Source organism: Platalea leucorodia (genome assembly GCF_965183815.1).
Source record: "Platalea leucorodia genome assembly, chromosome: 4".
Lineage (NCBI taxonomy): Eukaryota > Metazoa > Chordata > Aves > Pelecaniformes > Threskiornithidae > Platalea > Platalea leucorodia.
This window is the reverse complement of record NC_138826.1, coordinates 114124139-114145611: the sequence shown is the minus strand read 5'-3', so window position 1 is coordinate 114145611 and position 21473 is coordinate 114124139. Positions and strand designations below refer to the sequence as shown.

General features: G+C 37.3%; 2 protein-coding genes across 2 annotated transcripts in view; one reads left to right on the top strand and one right to left on the bottom strand.

Moving 5' to 3' along the window:
• FBXL13 (F-box and leucine rich repeat protein 13) overlaps positions 1–21473 on the bottom strand; it is a gene marked incomplete at its 5' end in the record, with an annotated part of 95678 nt that overhangs the window by 51167 nt on the left and 23038 nt on the right. Inside the window, 2 exons of the mRNA XM_082311338.1 lie at positions 13959–14094; positions 17088–17183. Of these exons, the coding sequence (XP_082167464.1) occupies positions 13959–14094; positions 17088–17183 (232 nt within the window). The remainder of the gene's footprint in view (positions 1–13958; positions 14095–17087; positions 17184–21473) is intronic.
• LRRC17 (leucine rich repeat containing 17) lies at positions 136–6401 on the top strand (the record flags this gene model as incomplete). Its single annotated transcript, XM_082311339.1, has 3 exons — positions 136–892; positions 4593–4748; positions 5998–6401. 3 exons carry the CDS (start codon positions 136–138, stop codon positions 6399–6401), a joined length of 1317 nt encoding a protein of 438 aa, XP_082167465.1.

Genomic DNA, 21473 nt, shown 5'->3' with positions numbered 1-21473 from the left:
CTTTTCTTCCAACACAGGGATCCCACATACCCCAGCTGTGCCTCCTCAGATCTGTACAACACTGATTAAGACTATCCAAAAATCTCAACTGTTCCAGCTGTCACAGAAAATAACTGGGGCCAGCTGAATGTCAGGATGCAAGTAGTTACTATTATACTACTGCTTCTTCTTTGTAAAGCATCTGACTGTAGGAAGACAAGGAATAGGAGTTTGAGAAACAATGAAAGGGAAAACATCTTAAGAAAAGCATCTAGCACTGTTAAGCGCAATGCCCGAGGCCTACCATGTGATATATACACTTATCTTCATGAGAAATACCTAGATTGTCAGGAAAGAAAGTTGATTTTTGTGGCACCTGATTGGCCTGAGGATTTAAAACACATGCTGCTAGCAAGAAACAGGATTCGTAAACTGAAGAATAATATGTTTTCCAAGTATAAAGTACTGAAAAGTCTGGATTTACAACAGAATGATATATCAAAAATTGAAAGCGAGGCTTTTTTTGGTTTGAATATGCTTACTACACTCTTACTTCAGCATAATCAAATTAAGAGTTTATCCGAGGAGATTTTTATTTATACACCCAGACTAAACTACCTACGTCTTTATGATAATCCCTGGCATTGCAACTGTGAACTAGAAACTCTTGTAACAATGCTTCAGGTTCCAACAAACAGGAACTTGGGGAATTATGCCAAGTGTGTGCACCCAATAGAACTGAAAAATCAGAAGCTAAAGCAGATAAAAGCTGAACAACTATGTAGTGAAGAGGACAGGCAGGACCCCCGAAACATAAAACAGGAGAAGCCTGAAGCTGTCAAACCAGAATTTGATCCCTCTTTGTGCCACATGTATGTGTTTCCTGTACCAACTCTGAATTGCAAAAGGAAAGGTTTGTATCTCTCCATATAACTGAATTAATAATTTTAATATTCTAGCTCCCTTACTACATTTATTCACATTTTACAGCAAATTAATACCATACCAGTACTTGCTTTACTTACTTTAACTCATACTGTTAATTGTGTTTCTCTCGTAAACACAAGCAACAGGTAGGAATTCTTTTTACCTCTACTCTGCAGCCCCAATTCCACAGATATTCTTTAGTGCTCTAGTATAAGATATCCAACAAAAATCAACAGGAATAAAATTAAGCACATGCTTAAGTTACGGAAGGACCAGCACCTCACTAGTCCAATTTTACAACTATAAACTAATCAGTCAAATTACAGCTGCGCTGAAATTGTTGTACTGATAGAGAAAAGTACACAGCGTCTTTTCTTCTTTCCAGTGTACAAACACAAAGCTAGAAACAACTCTGACAAAAGCGAGCTGTGAAGCAGGACTGGAGCAGCCAGCTGTGCTTACAATGCCCAAAGGAACCTGACTGCAAAGGAGAGCCATTGCATCCTCGCATTTTCTGTGCAAGACTACTTCTACTCAGGGAAGAAATTGTATGCTTTTGTTCACAAAGAAACACATCCTCTGTCCTCTTCCTCCCAGCACCCAGCAAACATTTCAAAGTTGAAGGGCCTTCAAGAAATGTTTTTCAGACACTTGGATCCATTCCACTCCTAAATCCTTCTCAGGCTCCTAAAAGCCACAGTTGAGCCTTAAGGGTAAACCAGCTGGGGCATATATCAACACAAAAGAGCACATTTATTCATGCTTTATATTTCCCATATTTTATCCCATGATGAAACAAAGCAAACAACAAAACAACTCAGAAGAGAGTTGTTCTTTAACATTACAAATCTGAAACAAAAAGCATTACTAGAAGTAGCCAAAACTGGGAGGATTTTTTCCCAACTTTTGCAAAGCATTGCCTGCAATACCAGATCACTGCAGTATGATTTGCCTACTTTTATCTTGTAATGTGTTTGCTAAACTTCTATTTGCTTTAACAGTGACTTAAATTTACGTAACGACTCTGTGTGCCCTTTTTCATGGACCTTAATGCCAGAGGCAAGCTCAGAAGTCAGTATAAGGTGACAATACCTAAATATAAAGAATTAACAATTTCAGTATTTGATTACATGGTTTATCTACTATGTATGTCATAAAAAATGGTCCACGTTTTTACTTTTTTCCACCCTGTTAAATTCCTTTCTTCTTCCTATGGCTCACTTTCCTCTTTGTTTTACCATGCAGCTACTACATCTTTTTTATTAATGATTTATGCCTTTTTTACTGGCTAATGTTTCTTATTTTCTTAATATTCACCTACCTTACCTTTCCTTGTAGATAGGATCTTAATGATTAGATTACAGATTATGATCTTAATTATCCTTCATAGGATCTTAATTATATCATTATTACCTTATGTCTAAACTGTGCTACTGAACAAAAACCAGGCATATATTATAAATCTTAATATAAGAAAAGACTGGTTTTCCAGCTCTCCCCATTTAGTGGCATCAAAGAGATGAACTGAATACATGAATATACTGAAAAACTTTTGCAAGAAAAATGTTACTTTTTTCTCTAAGTTCACAGAAACATTCAATGTGGTCTGCTCTTCATGGGACTTTCACAGGCTTTTATGGTATTTTAAAAAAATAGTTTAAAGTCTTTAGTACTAATAATGAAGGAATAAAGTTACATCAGTCTCTAGATGACTGTACTAGAGGGTACAGGAACGCCCTCCTCCAGGTCAAGAACTAAGTACATGACTCCAGGACTTCCTGACTGTCTACATGGACACATTGAGTACGTCCAATATTTTTTAGGAAGTATCAGATCTATTGTGCATATGCTTGACAGCTGGATGCAGATTTCCCATGGACATTTGGGATTTCTGAACATATGGTAATCTTTGATGAAAGTATTGTACTTACTGTCTTTGCATATGATTACTGTGCAGCAGATGCACAATTTAATTGGAATTTTCATCAGAGAGAGAAGTATAATGCACCCAAAATTGTGGGAAAACACAAAAATTTCTCTAAATCCACATGGACAAGATTTCAGAATAGGAAAAAAGGCGCATCAATTGCCAAACCAGTAAGATGACATGAAAAGTTGCAATCCATTATTCCTTTACAATGGAGGGGATGGAGTGACAAGCAGTATACCAGTACTATGTATCTCTAAGGAGATATGACAACAGGTCAGCAGCTTTCAGTTAGTGTCAGAAAGCACATGAAAGAAACATGTTAAAAATATATATAACTATCTGTGTGTTCTCCTTTTTGAAGAACTTTTTATATCTCATCAGACCAGTGATACACCAGATCTTTCAGTACTTCAGAATGAAAGTATCCTATGATGTCCTTGATTGTTTTACCAAAAAAAGCAACAAAAGTTAGATGCAAAAGTAACTTCTGTTTGCTTTCCTACAAAAGAATTTGTATTTGCAAGAGCAGTTGAGAAAATCTGCTTTCTAGTACTGGCAAACTCTCCAAGTCTCTAAATTCAAGCATTATTTGCATTCATTTGGTGATAAATAGGCCCTGAACCTTTGACATCTGCACAAGCAGGAAGCACTCCAACCAGAGCAGGCTGGAGTAGTTATAATATTTATGTATTTATAATACCAAAGCTCTGCTCAAAATCAGATATAAGGCAGGAAGACTCTGATATGTTGTTTTAGTCTCGAGAATAGTTAATACGTTAGACATCTTCAGAACTTCAGAAGTACACTGACAACACAAATTTCAGCACAGATCCAGAAACTACTTGCTTTCATTCAAAGATGGCCAAATAAGACATACCTCTCATTTTCTTGTAATAACAGCCCAGGATTAGAACACTCATTGAGTAAACATAATCCTGGAGATTAGGTTTATTAACATTATCCTGAGAGGATTCAAACCACAGACTAGAAGCTATTCTTTCTGTAACTCTTTTGCAAGGAACGCTGTAAGGATAAGTACACAGATGACTGAGAGGTGCTTGGCTACTTTGGTAATGCCAATGATACAAGTAGGATAGAGAAGTAGACAGACAGAATGCCACTATGCTGCCTGCACATATAACAACTCTAAGTATCATAACAAATATAAAGTCTTAAATATTACTAAAACACTACATAACTGTAACTATAGAACTATAACTATATCTATTACTATACATACTATAACAACTAGCATTTTTATTGCTGATAAAATTTAGAACGCTTTACCTCTTGGCAACACAAAACAAAGGACGTAAGAAAGCACACTATAATTTGATTATGGAAGATGTTCACATACCAATGAATATTTTTTTATATACTTATTCTGGTTTCTTTTCTTTAAATGATCAAGCCCTTCACATAACTTTTTATTACTATAGTATCTTCACTACCTACCCTATGCTTATGTGAATGAATAGTACAGTTCTGTTAAAATAAAAATATAAAACACAGAAAGAGGCTTTACTATAAGCACTAATGAAAAGAGCAGTTTTCACATGAAATGTAAAGATACAAGTGAACAAAGCAATGAAATTCAGAAGTTGAAAAAACATGTTGACATTAGTAGTGGGGATAAAAGTGAAAGAAAACAAGAAACAATGCTAGACTGACAAAACTCTGTGGTATGCAACTGTGATACCTAGGCAGTAAGAATAACCTAAAGCTGACACAAGTTATGTCTTTTTCATTTTTTAAGATTTAAAGAAAGTTCCAGGTAACATACCTCCAGATATAGTTAAACTTGATTTGTCCAACAACAAAATTAGACAACTGCGAGCCAAAGAGTTTGAAGATGTCAGTGAACTGAAGATACTAAACCTAAACAGTAATGGAATAGCTTACATTGATCCTGGTAAGAATAATTTTAAATATTAATCAAAAAGTGATTCGTGTTTTATTAATTATAAACTTTGATAATGTCTATTGGATATAAATGTGGGGGGAAAAGGATTTAAAAATCTAGAAGTTGGTGCAAATTTTACCTTTTGTACCACTCAATTCGTGAAGTTTTGCACGGAAATGTATTCATCATGGAAGTCAATGAAGAGAAACTGATTTCAGCTGCCCTTTCTTAATACTAAACAAACCAAGTGCAAAAATTCAATTCTGCAGACTGAAGGCTAATCATTTCCCAAAATGCTAAACAGTTGAATTATTTTTTTAAATATCTTTGCCAAATCTAAGAAAACTTTTCAGATAATGAGGCTGCTTTTAAATTATATTGAACTATAAAGTAATAGACAAACCAAAAGGATATAAACTCTTTTAGGTTAAAAATCACTACATAAAACTGTTCTTAAGTTATATATTATTAGAACTTAAGTGGCCTTGTTGGCAATTTGCTTATCATCTATGTGTATTCAGTTTTTAATTATGAAAGCAGACACAAGAAGAGAGAGAGAGAACGTATGAAGCAAAAAGATGCTTCTCTAGTAGCATTTTGGAAGTTACACAGCAGTAGAAAGTGGTAATACCAGTAAAATGGTACTTATGAGGTTTAACATTATATATAGTCGATTTATTTAAATTAAGACTTCTGCCGTTAAATGAAACAGTATACTTGCAAAAAATACGAATGGCTCTCTGAAATGTGACTCAGAAGCATTATTATGAAGCTCCATGTTTATTATCTTCCATATTTTAAAATATTAATTTAAAGGTTCTATACACACACACACAAATACATACATACATACATACATACATACATACAAGAACTACTAGCCCTGCACATTGTCTAATACATAATCAATTTCCATGTTGCCACTTCTGGATCACAGCAATAACAGTAGACTTCTAGGAGCAAATCAAGCATTCATTCACCTTCGCTGTTCCTATTCTACACTCATGCATGCTCATTAAGTGTTTTATAACTTTACCAGCAGTACAACTCCCCTAATGTCGATATATTTATACCAACTTGTCACTTCTCAAGGCACAAGCCATACTTTAAAGTTCAGTGTTTGAAAAGTCTTTTTTGTAGCCTTTAGCCAAAAAAAATTAATAAATGTATAATTATGAAAATGTTTCTCCTGTTGCAGATATGCTTTTTTCCTAAAGTATTTTTATAAGGTACCAATTACTATTTTTCTATTCACTAGCTGCTTTCTCAGGCCTCAGTAACTTAGAGGAGCTGGATCTATCAAACAACACCTTGCAGAATTTTGAATATGGGGTACTGGAAGATCTTTACTTTCTGAAAATACTGTGGCTGAGAGAGAATCCTTGGAGGTGTGATTACAACATTCATTATCTTTACTACTGGTTGAAGCATCACTACAATGTTCACTACAATGGCCTAGAATGCAAAATGCCTGAGGAATACAAAGGATGGTCTGTTGGAAAATATGTTCGAAGTTATTACGAGGAGTGCCCAAAAGACAAGCTGCCCATTTATCCAGAAACTTTTGATCTGGACAAAGATGACGAGGAATGGGAACGACACAAAGAACAATCAGTTCCAACAGTAAAGAAGCATGGTGTAATTGTCACTGTGATAGGCTAATAAGGGAATGCCCCCCCTTTTTTTTTGTACATTCAAATATTTGATACTCTGACAAAGAAAAACATGCTGTTTACATTTTTTGTTAATTATACTGATTGTTTGTAGGACTATCTGCCTACAAAGATTTCTGTTTATTGCGGTTAATAATTACAGGATGGCATTAGCTATACAGCATTCTTCATCAAGTAATTGTTTCTGACAATTTGTTCTGGACATTCTTGTGAAGTATTTTGGAAAATATTTGAAACTATACAGTAGAAATCGATAGACACAAATGTACATAATGTGGTGGGGAGGAGCTGTCTTATGTATGAACACAGCTTATGTGTTGACACGGAACCTGCTGCAGGATTGTGACCAAGACACATTTTTCTTGAATGTATTGACAGTTCTTTGTATCTATCAGTTTCCTGAAATATTCCCAGAAAACATTTCTAAGATTTTTGTATCAGCTTCCTGTTGTTTTATTGTATACAAAAAATCAAACTGAAGACTAACCTTAAATACAGTTCTAGAAAAACAGGAATGGCAATTGTTATATTGATTAGGATTCAAACCCTGAAGTTGGGTTCTACTTGCTGATTTACCAGTGTTCCTGCTCAGTCTTGAGTGACTAACTCAGCCTCTGCCTCTTCCGTACCTGAGCTGCCCAAAACCATGAGTAGCCAAGACATGGTTGGTTCCTAAGATCCAGCTCCATGTGCTCATATTTGCCTTGTTTGGTTTTTGCAGAAGGCAGAGCTGAAACCTTTCTAGGAAGCATTTTAGGTTGCCATGTCAGTTTGACACGGATTACATGACATCTAGGTGAAGAGGACCACATGAAGGCTGCTGTGGTCCACATCCAACACACCAGTGCCCATCCAATCTGAAGGTAAGTATGCTTTTGAGTGCTCACCAAAAGTGTGGGACATTCTCAAAGTCTTCCCTCCTCCAGCTCATTTGTAAAATGCACATTATAGCACCTCCTTATCACACAACTATGTGATTATACATTCATTAAAACTGTCATTATTCTAATACTATGGTAACAGAGCCATACAAATGCTCCAGCTAAGTAGACAATATCTCTAAAGGTAAAATTCCTTGCTACATAATATATTGGCTAAAAGTTCTTTTACAAAAAAAGGTGTTTTTACTGAATTACTATTCTTAGCTTTTACATAATTAAAATGTTTTTTTAATTTTGGTGTCAGTTCATATTAAACTAGCAGAACTAGTGCCTCTTAAAGATAGATATTATAAACCATTTTTTACACATGGAAAGGATAAGTAACTCCCCAAGCTCACATGGTGGACAAGTAGGAGATGCTGGGTTAAAACTTCAGTATTCCCAGCGCAAGCCTTAGACCAATCTCCTGCTCTTAGATCAGTAAGAAATATGTAAGTGCAGAATAGAGATTCAGGGCCAAAACTTTAAATATCTGTTGGCTATCATGGAAGAAGTTCTGGAACAGTCCAGGGAGAAAATTTGCTCCTTTAAAGATCTGAACACAACTACAGTGTTTGTGGATTCCTCTGGTGCTTTAGCCACAAGCCCAAAAGGTCACACATTTTGGTTTAGAAGTGCAATACAAAGCACTCAGCGCTGTTATGCTAACATGAAATAAAAGAACGACATAAAGGAAAAATTCAGAAATTACTAAGGGTGGTAGGAATGCCAAAGAATCCTTAAGCAAACACATCCTATTATTAACTGCATTCCTTCATGTCCTCCATTATTCAGATTATGAATATATTTAATTGTGCTTTACTGATAAACTGAATAATTTAGCCATTTCTTCTGCAACATCTTTTAAAAACTTCATAGCAAATACAACAGTATCTGACTCATCCCTGCTCGTGGGAATACCTTAATTATTAAAGGTTAATCCTGATAAGATGAACACAGCTGAAAATCCCATTTGGCCGGTAATATTCACTAAATGGGGCATTTTCTAGAAACTCAAAAGTGCTGAAAGAAAAAAAATCTGTCACAAGTAGCAGCCAGCATTAAGTGAAGAACTCCTCCTCCTCTCAAATTCTGGAGGATTATTTCAGTACAGAATGGAACTACGGGGAATGATTGAAAAGGACAGACAATGGAACCACAGCAGAACATCTGTTATTGGCAGCACAGCCAATGGAGAAAAGCTGAGTAGGAAAAAATGAATTTATAAACCATGTTAGGTTAATTTCTGCAAAGAGTCAGCGTTAAGAAAAAAACTAGCCTGAGGTAGGCTAAAGTCTGGGTAGAAAAGGCAATCCAGGAAAGGAATATAGGATACAAGCTGGGTGAGAGGTCTCTGATCTCTGTGGTCAGCAAAAGGTTACCAGTTGGAAAAGCAGTGGAATAAGACTGTGGACCACAAGCAGTAGCCTAATTGTTGTAAACAACAAGTTCAAAGGCTCTGGGGATTCCTAAACAGATCACAAAATGCCCCTCTTAGGACCAAGGCTAAAACCTGGGGGTCGCAGTGATAAATAGGACAATTGTTCAGCAGAAGCCAGAGTTAAGGGGAGTGTGTGTGATCATTCAGCGTTCTCAAACAGTGGCACCAGAAAATGTTCCATCTGCCGAAGGTTCAAGGGGGATGATGAGCTGAACATGCTGCCTATATCTAACAGCACAAAATGTTTGGTGACAGCTATTAAGTGTGAAATCTGCAAGCGAGGGACAGATCAACAGGACACTCTAGGGGAACATGGTTCAACAAGTACCCCACAAATAAAGGTTTCAGCGTGAACTTGTGAAATCAGTGTCATCTCAGAAGCTCCATGAAAGAAACACTTGTGCAATAACACCAAAATGAAATTCAATACTTAAGAGCAGATCTGTCTAAGCCTCTTGAGAATCAACAAGTGAAAAGACTTCTAGCAGTCAAGAGAAGAATGAACTGAAGTTTTGAATGCTATTTTGTCCTTGCTACTATTTTCCTTAGACGGCCTCTGGAGCTTTCAAGGAATAGCTAGAAGTTCTATTCTTTTAACTGCAATGCACTGTAATTTTATTCCTTACTTTCTAAAGTTATTGCATATTTCAGTTTTTGCAACAATTCTAGAGAATTGTTATAAAATAGATATAGGAGTATTCAAGTGGCGGTTTAGTTTCCTATAATTAAAAAAAAAAAAAAAAAAAAGCAGGGGGGGAAGCCTTCCTTGAAAAACTAGCTGGAATCCATTAGGGTTTTCTGGCTGTTGGCATTTTCAGACACCTATACTGAGGATGTGGCAGAATAGACAGTAATTGCAATTGCAAATAATATAAGAACACAAGAATGGAAATACTAGATTGGGGCAAGGGTAATATAGGCTAGTATGTTCTCCTGACAGTGTCTAGTAGCAACTTCTTTGAGAAAAGACTGTATGAACAGGAAAAGTATATAGGAAGTATGAAGATAGTACAGAACGAGGCAGCCCAAGGAAAAAGACAAAAACATATTTGAAAAACATACATATGGGGGAAACAACTAACAGTTGATAAAAACTTCACCATTACAGAGTTAATTCCTATTTCTCTGAGTTTCTCTGAAATGTACTGTAAACTGAAGTCCACCCTCCATGAAACACCACAGCCACAAACCACAATTTAATGTTGACGTTTCTGTACTATTTAATCACAAAAGTCCCAGAAGCACTTCCATGTCTAAAAGAAAATCATGGACCTTCCTCTTCCTTTATAAGTCCTTTCTTTCAGTAATTTCTCTCCAGATTCCCCTTCTTTCTCTGTCCATATCCAGGAAATAATCGCATGATAGTGCATCGTCTTCCTGATAGGCAGTATATGTACTAGGAGTGCTGTCTTAAGGGATAAACTACAGTACTCTACAGAAGCAGTGCCCCTCTCTGTACACAGCGCACACGAACCAGAGCAAAGATGGTCTTGCGCCATGTTTTGCCATGACAGGGTGCAGGAAAAATGGATAGGTCTGTCAATACTTTGACCACTACTGGGAATAAAACACTTCAAAAGCTTCTGAGGAAATTTTAGCTCCCGCACTATGAATATGAATGGCAGCTTTTAAATGCAGTTCCCAGTCACACATGGAAGTCAAATGATTCTCTAAGATCACTGAGTGGGTGGAGTAATACCACAAACAGCTGAGCTGTAATGCATGCATCTCATATACTCATTTTTCTTTGGCACAACAACACATTCATTTGCCAAAGACAGTCTGAGCTGGAATCATATAACATTCATATGTAGATATTAAACAATGACTACTATTTCATGCATACACCACATACCAAAGTTGCAGTACATAAAAACAATTTTTAAAAATTGCAGCTAATTAATTTAAAAAAAAAATATTAACACGATTAGACAGCCAAACAGACCTAAACCCCAGTTAATATCATTGCTGTTTTACCATTAACAATAAAAACATGTTGCCAAAATCTGTGTAATCTTGGATTTATTTGGAAAGATGAGGTCAGAACTGTAGCTCGGGGAAGTTCGAATGGAAAGGTTCATCACATCTGTAGCCTATAACTGAACAGGCAGTTCAACGCAGTTTGTTAGCTGAAGAAATGTCAGAGAACTTCAATGTGATTTTCAATCACTAAAAAAACATAAATAGTTTTGCAGCCATTTTAAACCATCCACAAGAGCTTCAAAAGAGCAGCACAAGTAGGCTGTGTGATCAATATCAATGAGTTTTAACAGAAGAAATATGTTATTAATCTAAACAGCAACAGTATACGGACATAAATGCGTTTTGTTCTGGAAAAGAACTACTGAGTATCTTCAAAGTTAGAAGAAACAGCTTTATAAATCAATGTTTTCTAAAAGCCCCTGTGGACCCTCACACATGATTCATCACAATTAGTTTAAAATTAATAGCACTGAGTAGATGTAAACGGACATAATCTTTGATTTTGAGCCTACAGAAAACATAAATTATCAACAAAAATGGAAGATACGTAGTTTGTAGAGACAGAAATTGAATTTAGTGTCTTTGATATGTAAGACAAATGGAAATAGATGGCAACCAACATACTGATATTCCAACTGATATAACCAACATGCTGATACTTCTAAGTTAAATTATTTGAACTAGATACGAATCAGTTAAACAATGCGATAGAAAAGGCAGTGTGTATACAAGAACTAATTCTATCGCAACTGTTCTTTACAGGTTTTTAGCTTTAAACACAAAAAACATTACTATGGTTTTAGTTTTGTACTCAAATACATAAGGAAAACAAAATCATAAAAGGATTTAACGTTTCTAAGTACAGCCCCCATAATGGAGGCGACGTGGCTGTGCGTGATTTATTTTGGCTTGCTTTCTTTATTATCTGCCAAATTTCATTATAATATTAAATTAAATTATTTCACTAAACAACTTGCATGTTGATATCATTGAGAATGTTATTTTAGCCTGTGATTTAAAAGCCAAGACCATGACCAAATATACTTTTTATTCTTGGCCAGTTGTTCTTTCCCGTCACCCCTCTAGAGAGCAAATTGTTCTCACCCATAATTACACAGTCACTTTCTAAAACAACAGAAAACACACTGAAATTGTCATAGGCTGCATCAACAATTTCAATCATGTATTATCTGATTAAACAGTAAATGCATTATAGTCTCGAAACATCAAAATACACTTTTTATTTGGAAAATAAAACATTTTCCTTTTCTTTTTTATGCATTTGCATTCAATTAAAGTATAGGCTAGAAAAGAGTCAATCAGTAACATTCTCCTGCTTGAGAAACACTGTAGTAAAGCTGTGCCAGGAATCAAAAACATTTCTTGGGATCTTTCCTAGTTTTTTCTCATGAAAACAGTACCAAGATGTTTTAACACTCTTCATGATAAAATGGCTGAATAACAGTTAGGATGCAGGTAATTACTAACAAATTAAGTACACTTTCACAGCTAGCACTGAACCTCTAACACTGATCATAAAAGCTTTTTTTTTTCCTGCCCACTTCTCTGCTTAGGGGAGCATACAATTGCACTGAGAAAAAGATTACTGACCTGAAACTATTGCAAAATGCTGCCACAAAGGGAATTAACCTCTGATCACATGGTCATATGTACTTTCACACATATTTTCAGGAAGGACTAAGATGCTTTTCTACATCCAGAGGAACTCTGTTTTGGCAGTAGAGTAGAATCAAGTACCTATTATTTGTGCTAAAATGTGAACACCACATCATTAATATTTTTAATATTTTGCACCATGCTTTGATTCTCTCTTTTCCTTTTTTCTTTTTCTTTTTTTTTTTTTTTTTTTTGTCTGTGAGCCTTTGGTTGGAGGCCAGTAACTAGCCGTATACCCCAGGGGTCAATACTGGGTCCAGTCCTGTTTTTAACATCTTCATTAATGATCTGGACAATGAGACAGAGTGTACCCTCAGCAAGTTTGCAGCTGACACCAAACTGGGAGCAGTGGCTGATACACCAGAAGGTTGTGCTGCCATCCAGAGGGACCCTGACAGGCTGAAGAAATGGGCTTGCAGGAACCCCATGAAGTTCAACAAGGGGAAGTGCAAAGTCCTGCACCTGGGGAGGAACAACCCCAGGCACCAGTACATGCTGGGGGCAGCCCAACTGGAAAGCAACTTGGCAGAAAAGGACCTGGGTGTCCTGGTGGACACCAGGTTGAACATGAGCTAGTGATGTGCCCTTGCCACAAAGACAGTGGATGGTATCCTGGGCTGCATTAGGAGGAGTGTTGCCAGGAGGTTGAGGGATGCGATCTTTCCCCTCTACTCAGCACTGGTAAGGCCACACATGGAGTACCATGTCCCATTCTGGGCTCCCCAGTACACAAGAGACATGGCCATACTGGACAGAGTCCAACAAGGGCAAAAAGATGGTTAAGGGACTGGAGCATATTTCCTATTAGGAAAGGCTGAGAGAGCTGGGACTGTTCAGCTGGAGAAGAGAAGGCTCAGGGGTCTCTTACCAAGGTATATAAATACCTGAAGGGCAGGTGCAAAGAAGATGGAGCCAGGCTCTTTCAGTGGTGCCCAGTGACAGATGGGACAAAAGGCAATTGGCACAAACTGAAACACAGGAGGTGCCATTTGAACATCAGGGAACACTGTTTTACTACACGCAGGTTGCTCAGGGAGGTTGTGGAGTCTCCGTCCTTGGACACATTCAAAAGCCATCTGGACATGGTCCTGGGCACCCTGCTCTAGATGGCTCTGCTTGAGCAGGGGGGTTGGCCCAGATGTCCTCCAGAGGTCCCAACCTCAACCGTTCTGTGATTCTGTGATAATTATCTCAGTAGAGTTGGATTCTGGCATTCTGATATATTTAAGCACGTGTTTGCATTCCAATCTTATGTGTCACGTTACAGCATTTCACACGTAATACAAACCATTCTATGGCATTCTAGCAATGTTCAGTCATATGGATATTGCTGGGCCTGGAAACTGTAATGAAGGAAGGAGGCCCACATTTAAAGTAATTTTACAGATCTCATAATCACATTGCTTCATTATGGCTGGACATATAGAGAAGAATATCGGCAGTGAAACGGGACAACAGCAAAGCATAGAGAGAAGACACAGTTTAAAGAGACAATTAAAATTTTAAAAATACGTGTAATACTTACCGATACTTTTAAAGCTAGGCCAGTGAAGAGAATAGCAACCTCGCAGATTCAACCGCAATACATATGGACGCCACTTCTGCAAAATATTTACTACTATTTGGTCCTGAACTTTATGCTTTACTGATGAAAAATTGATCTAAAAATTTAAACAATTGATATATAATTCAGTACTAAAAATAGGTAGTACATACAAAATACACGTCATTATGAAAACCACTAGCAAATATATGGAGTTCTATGCAAACACTGAATCAATAGTCTGGAAAACACTGAAATGTGTGCATTACATGTACAAAAATTTCAGACAGCTGACTAAAAATACATAAATGCAGAGGAAGCATGTGTCTACAGTATTTATGGAGCTGAAGCAACTCTTGAACTGACGAAATATGACATGCCGGAATATCACGTGCAAAGAACATTATCAGACTTGAATATTTACTTTATTTTTTTCCCTTTAAGATGTATAAAATTCTAAAGTTGCTAAAGATTTTTTTTTCTAATTAATGGTCTACTGATACATCAAGATATCAAGAATACATAACCTACCATCTTAGTTTTAGTAGAACAATCCTTAAGTGATTTAAGCTGCAGGCTGGGGATATCTAGATCTCTGACTAAAAACATTATTTTTCTTAGTATATGTTAAAAGTTCGAGTTTAAGTAACAAAAATTACTAAAAAATAGTTTTAACAGTCTGTCTACCGAGTGTTTCAAAAAAAGCAGGAAAGCCAACATACAAACATTTAATAAGAAATATCTCCTTTCGTGAAGAAGACTTTTTCATGCCTTCCTTAAATTTGTTCATAAAAAAGCTAGAAAAAACTTTTTTTCCCCTTTTGTATAATCTGCTACAGCTACACTGCTTCTGCTTGCTGTACATTTCATAATACATGTTTATTACCAAAATACTTTGAGAAATCAATCACCGTTATTTCTATGCAGAATGGTTGGAAATGGTTACAGTTCTAGGAAGTCAGGAGTCTGGAACTTTTTCCAGTGTTTCACCTTCTTATAAGGATTTTGTTCTTCTCACATTAAAATTATCAGAAGTTTTAATATTAGTGTCATTAAGATCATGTATTCATCGCAGTAACTTAAGACTAGACCTAATAAAGGCTCCAGGCACCTACAAGTCGAGTATTGCAGTGTCTTTTAGGTGTTGGTGCCCAGGGTAGATTCAACAACTCGGATCTGAGCAGAGACTCTACAAACTATCATGACAGCTAAGTACATCAGAAGGTCAATTTAAAGACGCTCACACAGAGAACGGGCAGCTGCCTAGAACCAGACAGTAGGACACGCAAGTAGCGTTGCTGAGCCCTCCAGAACTTCTTTACCTCGGTCAGGAAGGCAGATATAGGTCTCCAGCTACCTGGGAACTAGAGCCTGTGTCCCACTCAGGGGACAGAACAGCGTATTTGGGAGACCCAAGTTCAGATCTCCTCTCAGCCTCACAAGGCACAACTCTGTGCACCTTCTGGATCCCAAATGGATCTCTTTAAATGGGAGAGAGGTGCCTAGTGTCAGGGTCTTGGGTTCACCAACAGGCTCTGCAACCTCTTCCTTCTTCAGTGGAAGGTCCCAGAGTACAGGGTCAGTTCCTATATGTTGCAGCAGTGTAACTCTAGATAAGACTGTTGCAAAAACAGTTCATTGTGTGAAAGAGCGGGAGAAGCCTCATTAGGGGTTTCCCCACTTGGCTCAGGAGCCGCCTTTAAGCTCATGCCCTTGCCCTGAGCCTTTGCTTGAACCACACTTCAGGCATGTCTGTATCCAGCCATGTGTCTGGCTGACCCTGAACCTCATTCATGGATTTCACTTCCAGATTAGACCTTGGAGATGCCTCTTCACAACACGGCTGACTCGCAGTCGCTGGTGGGTGTCTCACCCTGGTTACTGTCACTGGACCCGGTCTGCTCTTCTTGCTCAGGTTCTGTGGGAGCATGCCCCTTGTAAGTGGGGGGCACTGCCCCTGCCTGCCCTTCTAGCACCTTCGCTCCCAGCTCACCTTCCCTTGCAGAGCAGCCCTGCTGCTTCCTCACACTAAGCTCTGCAGGTCATGCAGTTCTCGGAGAAAAGAGAAGAACAATCACCTCCTTCCTCACCATCATCATCACCATCATGAACTTTTAGGTCCAAAAAGGAGCTGCCTATCAGATTAGACATCTCCAGGATCATGCAGAAGATGCACAGGGTATTTTGGATTGTAATTTCAGACTTGAGGGCCTAAAATCTGACTAAATCATGTTTGAAGTGCCCACACACTTTTAAAAATCTGGCCTTAATCTTTCTTTGTACTGCTGATAAACGGCTATATGTGAGGCAATCATACAGAAGCATCAGTGATATTGGTTGAGGTGCCACGGCTAATCTTAAGCCACTGCCTAAGGACTGGGGAGCCTTGAGGTAGGCCTTCACACCTGAAGCCTCATCTGCACTACTGAAGACAACAGCAATGAGCAGTGTGATTGTATTTTTAAGTTCAAGGCAAAGACAGGAGTAGCTATTTCAGGTGTGGCCCCAAACAGACCACACTAGCATGGTCACACAATGCACGTTAGAAGGCAAGTTGACCGAAATGTGTGTGCTAGGGAACTGGACTGCTCGGGTGGAAGAAACAATGCAGTACCTTGGACACTGACATGTGCTCTGGGAACACAGTCACCACCTCAACAACTATGAGAGTTCATGAGTATGGAACTGAGCTGGTCTGCACCACTTGTTCCAGGGATGACAGGAGTCTCTCTAGAGCAAATACAAGTAGTCTCAGGGTATCTGTAACTGAATTTATGTTCTCCTTCCACAGTAGCCATATAGTGCCTGTTTAGATGACCAAGGTAGCCTAAGACACCTCACTTAACCGTCTAAATTTAGTGGGCTATAGCCAAGCCTTAGTGGATGATTCTTTTCCAGTTCCACTGATTTTATAATGATATACCACAGACAACTTCATTTGAGTTGCTTGTATTTTTTTATTCACGTAGCTGAGTAGAACACGTCATATTCTGGGATAAAACTTTTATCCTAGATATTTAGCATTCTTAAAGTAACCTACCTCCTTGCCTCATTCTTTTTTTAAAATAAATAAAATTGAAATAAAATATTGAAAGTGATTATCTTACTTACGTCACTCCATAATGAACTGTTCTGAGTTAGTAGCATCCATGTTTGGCTAACTTGAGCACATCTTGCCAGATCAACTAAATTTACATAACGGAAAATCTATATCAGAAAAACAGACATAAATTATATTAAAAACTACTCAATAAGAAGCACTGTTGTATTAAATGATATATATTCACCTATCCTAAACAACAAGAGCTATTTTAAAATTAAATACTTCTCTCTTAGGAGTTTAAACACACCTTTTATAGCAGAATGTCAATTATTCTCATTAACAGTCTTAACAAAGAGTATGAAAAGACGGCTTGCTTAAAAGCTCATAAATTCAGGCTGTGATGGAGAATGACAGGTATGTTTCAAAACTGTACATTTTTCATGGACTATGAGCAGTTTCATTTCACCTATATTAAAACAACACTTGTTAAAACACCTCTCCTAAACCTATTTGAGACAATTTAATTTGGACTAAAGCTTTGTAGATTAAATACAGTACTTTAAAATTCAACTTTAAATTACCTATGGAGAGTTTTTCTAGTTTCTACCTCAGAGTTCTTTTGAATTTAACTAGTTTAATTTGGTAAATATATCTATAAATCTTTAATCTCAGAATATTAAAGTCAATGTGTTGTATTATGGTAGAAAAAATATAAAAGCTATACTGATAGTTCATTGTATACAGTAAAATATTCTAAAGTATACTGCTACCACTAAGCAACATTTTGAAAAATTGAACAATAGCATTCCAAAAAAATCTTGTCCTGGTCAATAATCTTAGACACAGCAATCTCGGGCCATAAAAGTAAGAGACTGAATGTAGATAACATTTGGCAAGCTTCTGCCATAGCTCCTCACCTGCCGTTTTTATGACCAAGTGTCAAAAAGTATTTCCACTAACAGAATGCTAATGTTTCATCTTAAAAGAAACTTGGTAAAATGAAATGAGCTGGGGTTGTTTAGTCTGGAGAAGAGGAGGCTGAGGGGAGACCTTATTGCTCTCTACAACTACCTGAAAGGAGGCTGTAGCGAGGTGGGGGTCGGTCTCTTCTCCCTAGTAACAAGGGACAGGACGAGAGCAAAGGCCTCAAGCTGCGCCAGGGCAGGTGTAGGTTGGATATTAGGAAAAACTTCTTCACTGGAAGGGTAGTCAGGCACTGGAACAGGCTGCCCAGGGAAGTGGTTGAGTCTCCATCCCTGGAGGTATTTAACAGATGTGTAGATGTGGTGCTTAGGGCCATGGTTTAGTGGTGGACTTGGCAGTGCTGGGTTAACGGTTGGACTCGATGATCTTAAGGGTCTTTTCCAACCTTAACACTTCTATGATTCTATGATTCTATGATTCTATGATTCTATGATTCTATGAAATGAGGGAAAATACGGTAAAATTTAATGTCTTTGCTATAGAAGCAAATACACATTATATTATAACCATCTGAAAATATATGATTCATTTAAGACTCAAAAACAAAGAGCATATGCAGAATTTTATGTAAGACAGCTCGATTATTTACATACTAAAAACTCCCATATCCATAATCATTTGCAGAACTGAATTATTACATCATATGCTGAAATATAAATATCTGATATGAAACACAACACTTAAAATGTGCAGTTCTAAGTACGAAAAAGAAACCAGCTGAAAGGAATACAGTTAATAAAATTCCACATCACTTTTCCTAAAGCAACTTTTACATAAGGAAAACTTTATGCTTGTAATGGAATTACTTTCATAACTGCACAATAATACTTCAATGGCAACGGTTTTAACCAGGTATGGTAATTGGCTGATAGCAAAAATACAAAAAGAACTGTCTAATTTTATCCCATAACTTGTCACCGAAGAGAAATTTTTCTTAATAATATACATTTTCAAAGAGCTTAGCACTTAAGATACGTACCTTAATAGTAAGACGTCAAAGTGAAAACATAGCAAAGATGCCAATGTGTTTTACAGAAGAGTATTTCCATATTAGTTATTCAACTTTCCATACAATAATGCATTCAATAAAACCTGTTGTTCATTATAGCAGTATATGAAGTATGATTTGAAGTATGCTCCAGAAAATGAATGCATACTCTGTACAGAGTTCACTCAAACTATACAGGCACAAGAGAAATCTTGAGTCAAATAGAGGCTTTGAGACTCAAATGAGTGTTCTACACAAAGCAATACACACAAGCCTTTGTGAAAGTAAGTAAATAATTGCAAATTTTGTTTCACTTCTAGTAATCAACATAGCTAAGAAGTGAAGAAAGAGTGACTACCTGTCTAAGTGTACACGGATTACCAAAGCGCAGGTTATCTTGGTTATACTGAAATATGCCTTATAATAAATGAGTCACTAAGAAACTGTTAGGAAAAGGGATGTTCTAATAAAAAAAGATGTTTCACTAAAGGAAATATTCCTTCCTTAAGAGAGACTTTTACCCTGATTTATATTCTGTGCAGTTCTACTGAAATGAATAGGATTGAAAAACATATCGGCTAGAACCCATTTTCATCAGAGAGATTAAGTTCAACATAAAGAAACAAGCAGAAATATCAAGAGTATTCTACCAAGATTTAAAAAGATTTTCTGTTTCAACCTATAGAAACTATCCAAAGGCTACAACTTCTTTAGCTAGAAAAGGACAAATCAGGTAGGAAAATCACTAATAATATGTCTTTTACCACTAGAATTTAATCACAATCCTCAAAATATGCTGCTGTCCAACAAGCTGTCTGTATTCATTTCATATAAACTACTTAAAACAATTAAAAAAATCAGGTTTTCTGTCTTTATGTATTCATTTTGGAATCTTGGGAGCTTGCTATAGCCATACTCATTTTAAAGATATTTAAGTGGTTTAGAACGCAGTTGGGGACTTACAAAGATTTTTTAAAGTTCAAAAATGTGTAGGCCCTTCTCAATAGCAAATTGCTTCTGTACACCCCATCCCTTCAAAGACTTGCATCCCATGATAATTATAGTTGGATCCATCACAGGCTTCTCTAACCAAAAGTCTGTTTAATTTGGACATGTGGACTATCTCCTTAACTTCAAAACTTCATCTAATTTAAAACTCTAAGGAATTTTGACACAGCTCACAAAAACTATTTGAATAAATGGAACTATATGACTTGTTAGAATAAGAAAGAAAATATTGACTGTATTACTATTCATTAATAGGCTTTAGTTTCATATTAGAAGAACAAAAGCAAGGCTTTTAATTTGACACTCTCTTGCTAGTAACATCTTGAATTTTCAGTTCTGAAAAGGTCTGTTGAAACATTTATTTCGTGTTAGGTCAAGACCACAGTAGCCAGCTTTAAAGCACAGCAATCATTTTCTGTCAATAACTCCACATTAGGGTACTGTGGTGCCACTGACTTTTTTAGGAAACTATAATTTACAAAGCAAACGGTTTCCAGCTGGTCCTGAGGACAGATCCTGTCCCAGCAGTAAATACATACTGACAGATATTTTTTTGCAAAGAAGAACAGAAAGCTGCAATAAACGATAGCATACTGATAATGATATTTGCTAAATACCCTGTGATTTTGAAATGATCCACCGCCAAATATCATCTACAGTGACAGAGACAATAAAGTCTCCTTATCATAAGTTCCAAAACTTTGAGAAGTCCAGACACACTTTATTTTCCACAGTCTGTGACTGCTCAGAGCAAACACAGATTCGGCCTGGAGCAGACAAGCACCCAGTAACAATCTCCTGTTGAAGGCGATTGTATCTACATACTGGATCCACCAAAAAGAGAGCATGAGGATTCACAGAGGGAAAGGCAGAGAGAAAGGAAGAGAGAAAGGCAGAGAGAAAGAAAGGAATGCGTGCTCTGCCTTTCTGCAGCAAATGGTTAGGCACTCAGCTAGTGGGAAGCTCTGGTCTGTGCCAGTAAACAGAAGAGCTCTTTCTGAACTTCCTATAGTGAATAAAATAGTGACAGCTCAAGAAAAAGAAACCAGGTGACAGCCACACGGATTTGCACGTCTCTCTGGATCAAGGGAGCTGCATTCTTTTTAAATACAAAACAAGCATTTCAGTAGGCTTCCTGCTTTTCTGTAATAATTTTTGTTCCCTCTGCACTTTACACATAAATAAAGCCATTATTTTCTGGCTTGCCCCAAAGACCCACAGCTCTAGCTTCCAGCCCACATATGTAATAACTTGTACTACTTATCCCACATACACAAAAAAAACCTGCAAAAGTACTTTCAGCACAGCTGGCTCAGCCTGTTCTCCCTCGCGTGCCCTGAGGGAGACCCTCCAGAAGGCGCTCCCCAGCCCCACACGCTTCCATGCCCCTCCATGCACCCCTCCCCAAATCCCTGCACTGCTGCTGTCATCTTTTTGTTGATCCCAGTCCTTAACCCTCCCTACCCCAACATAA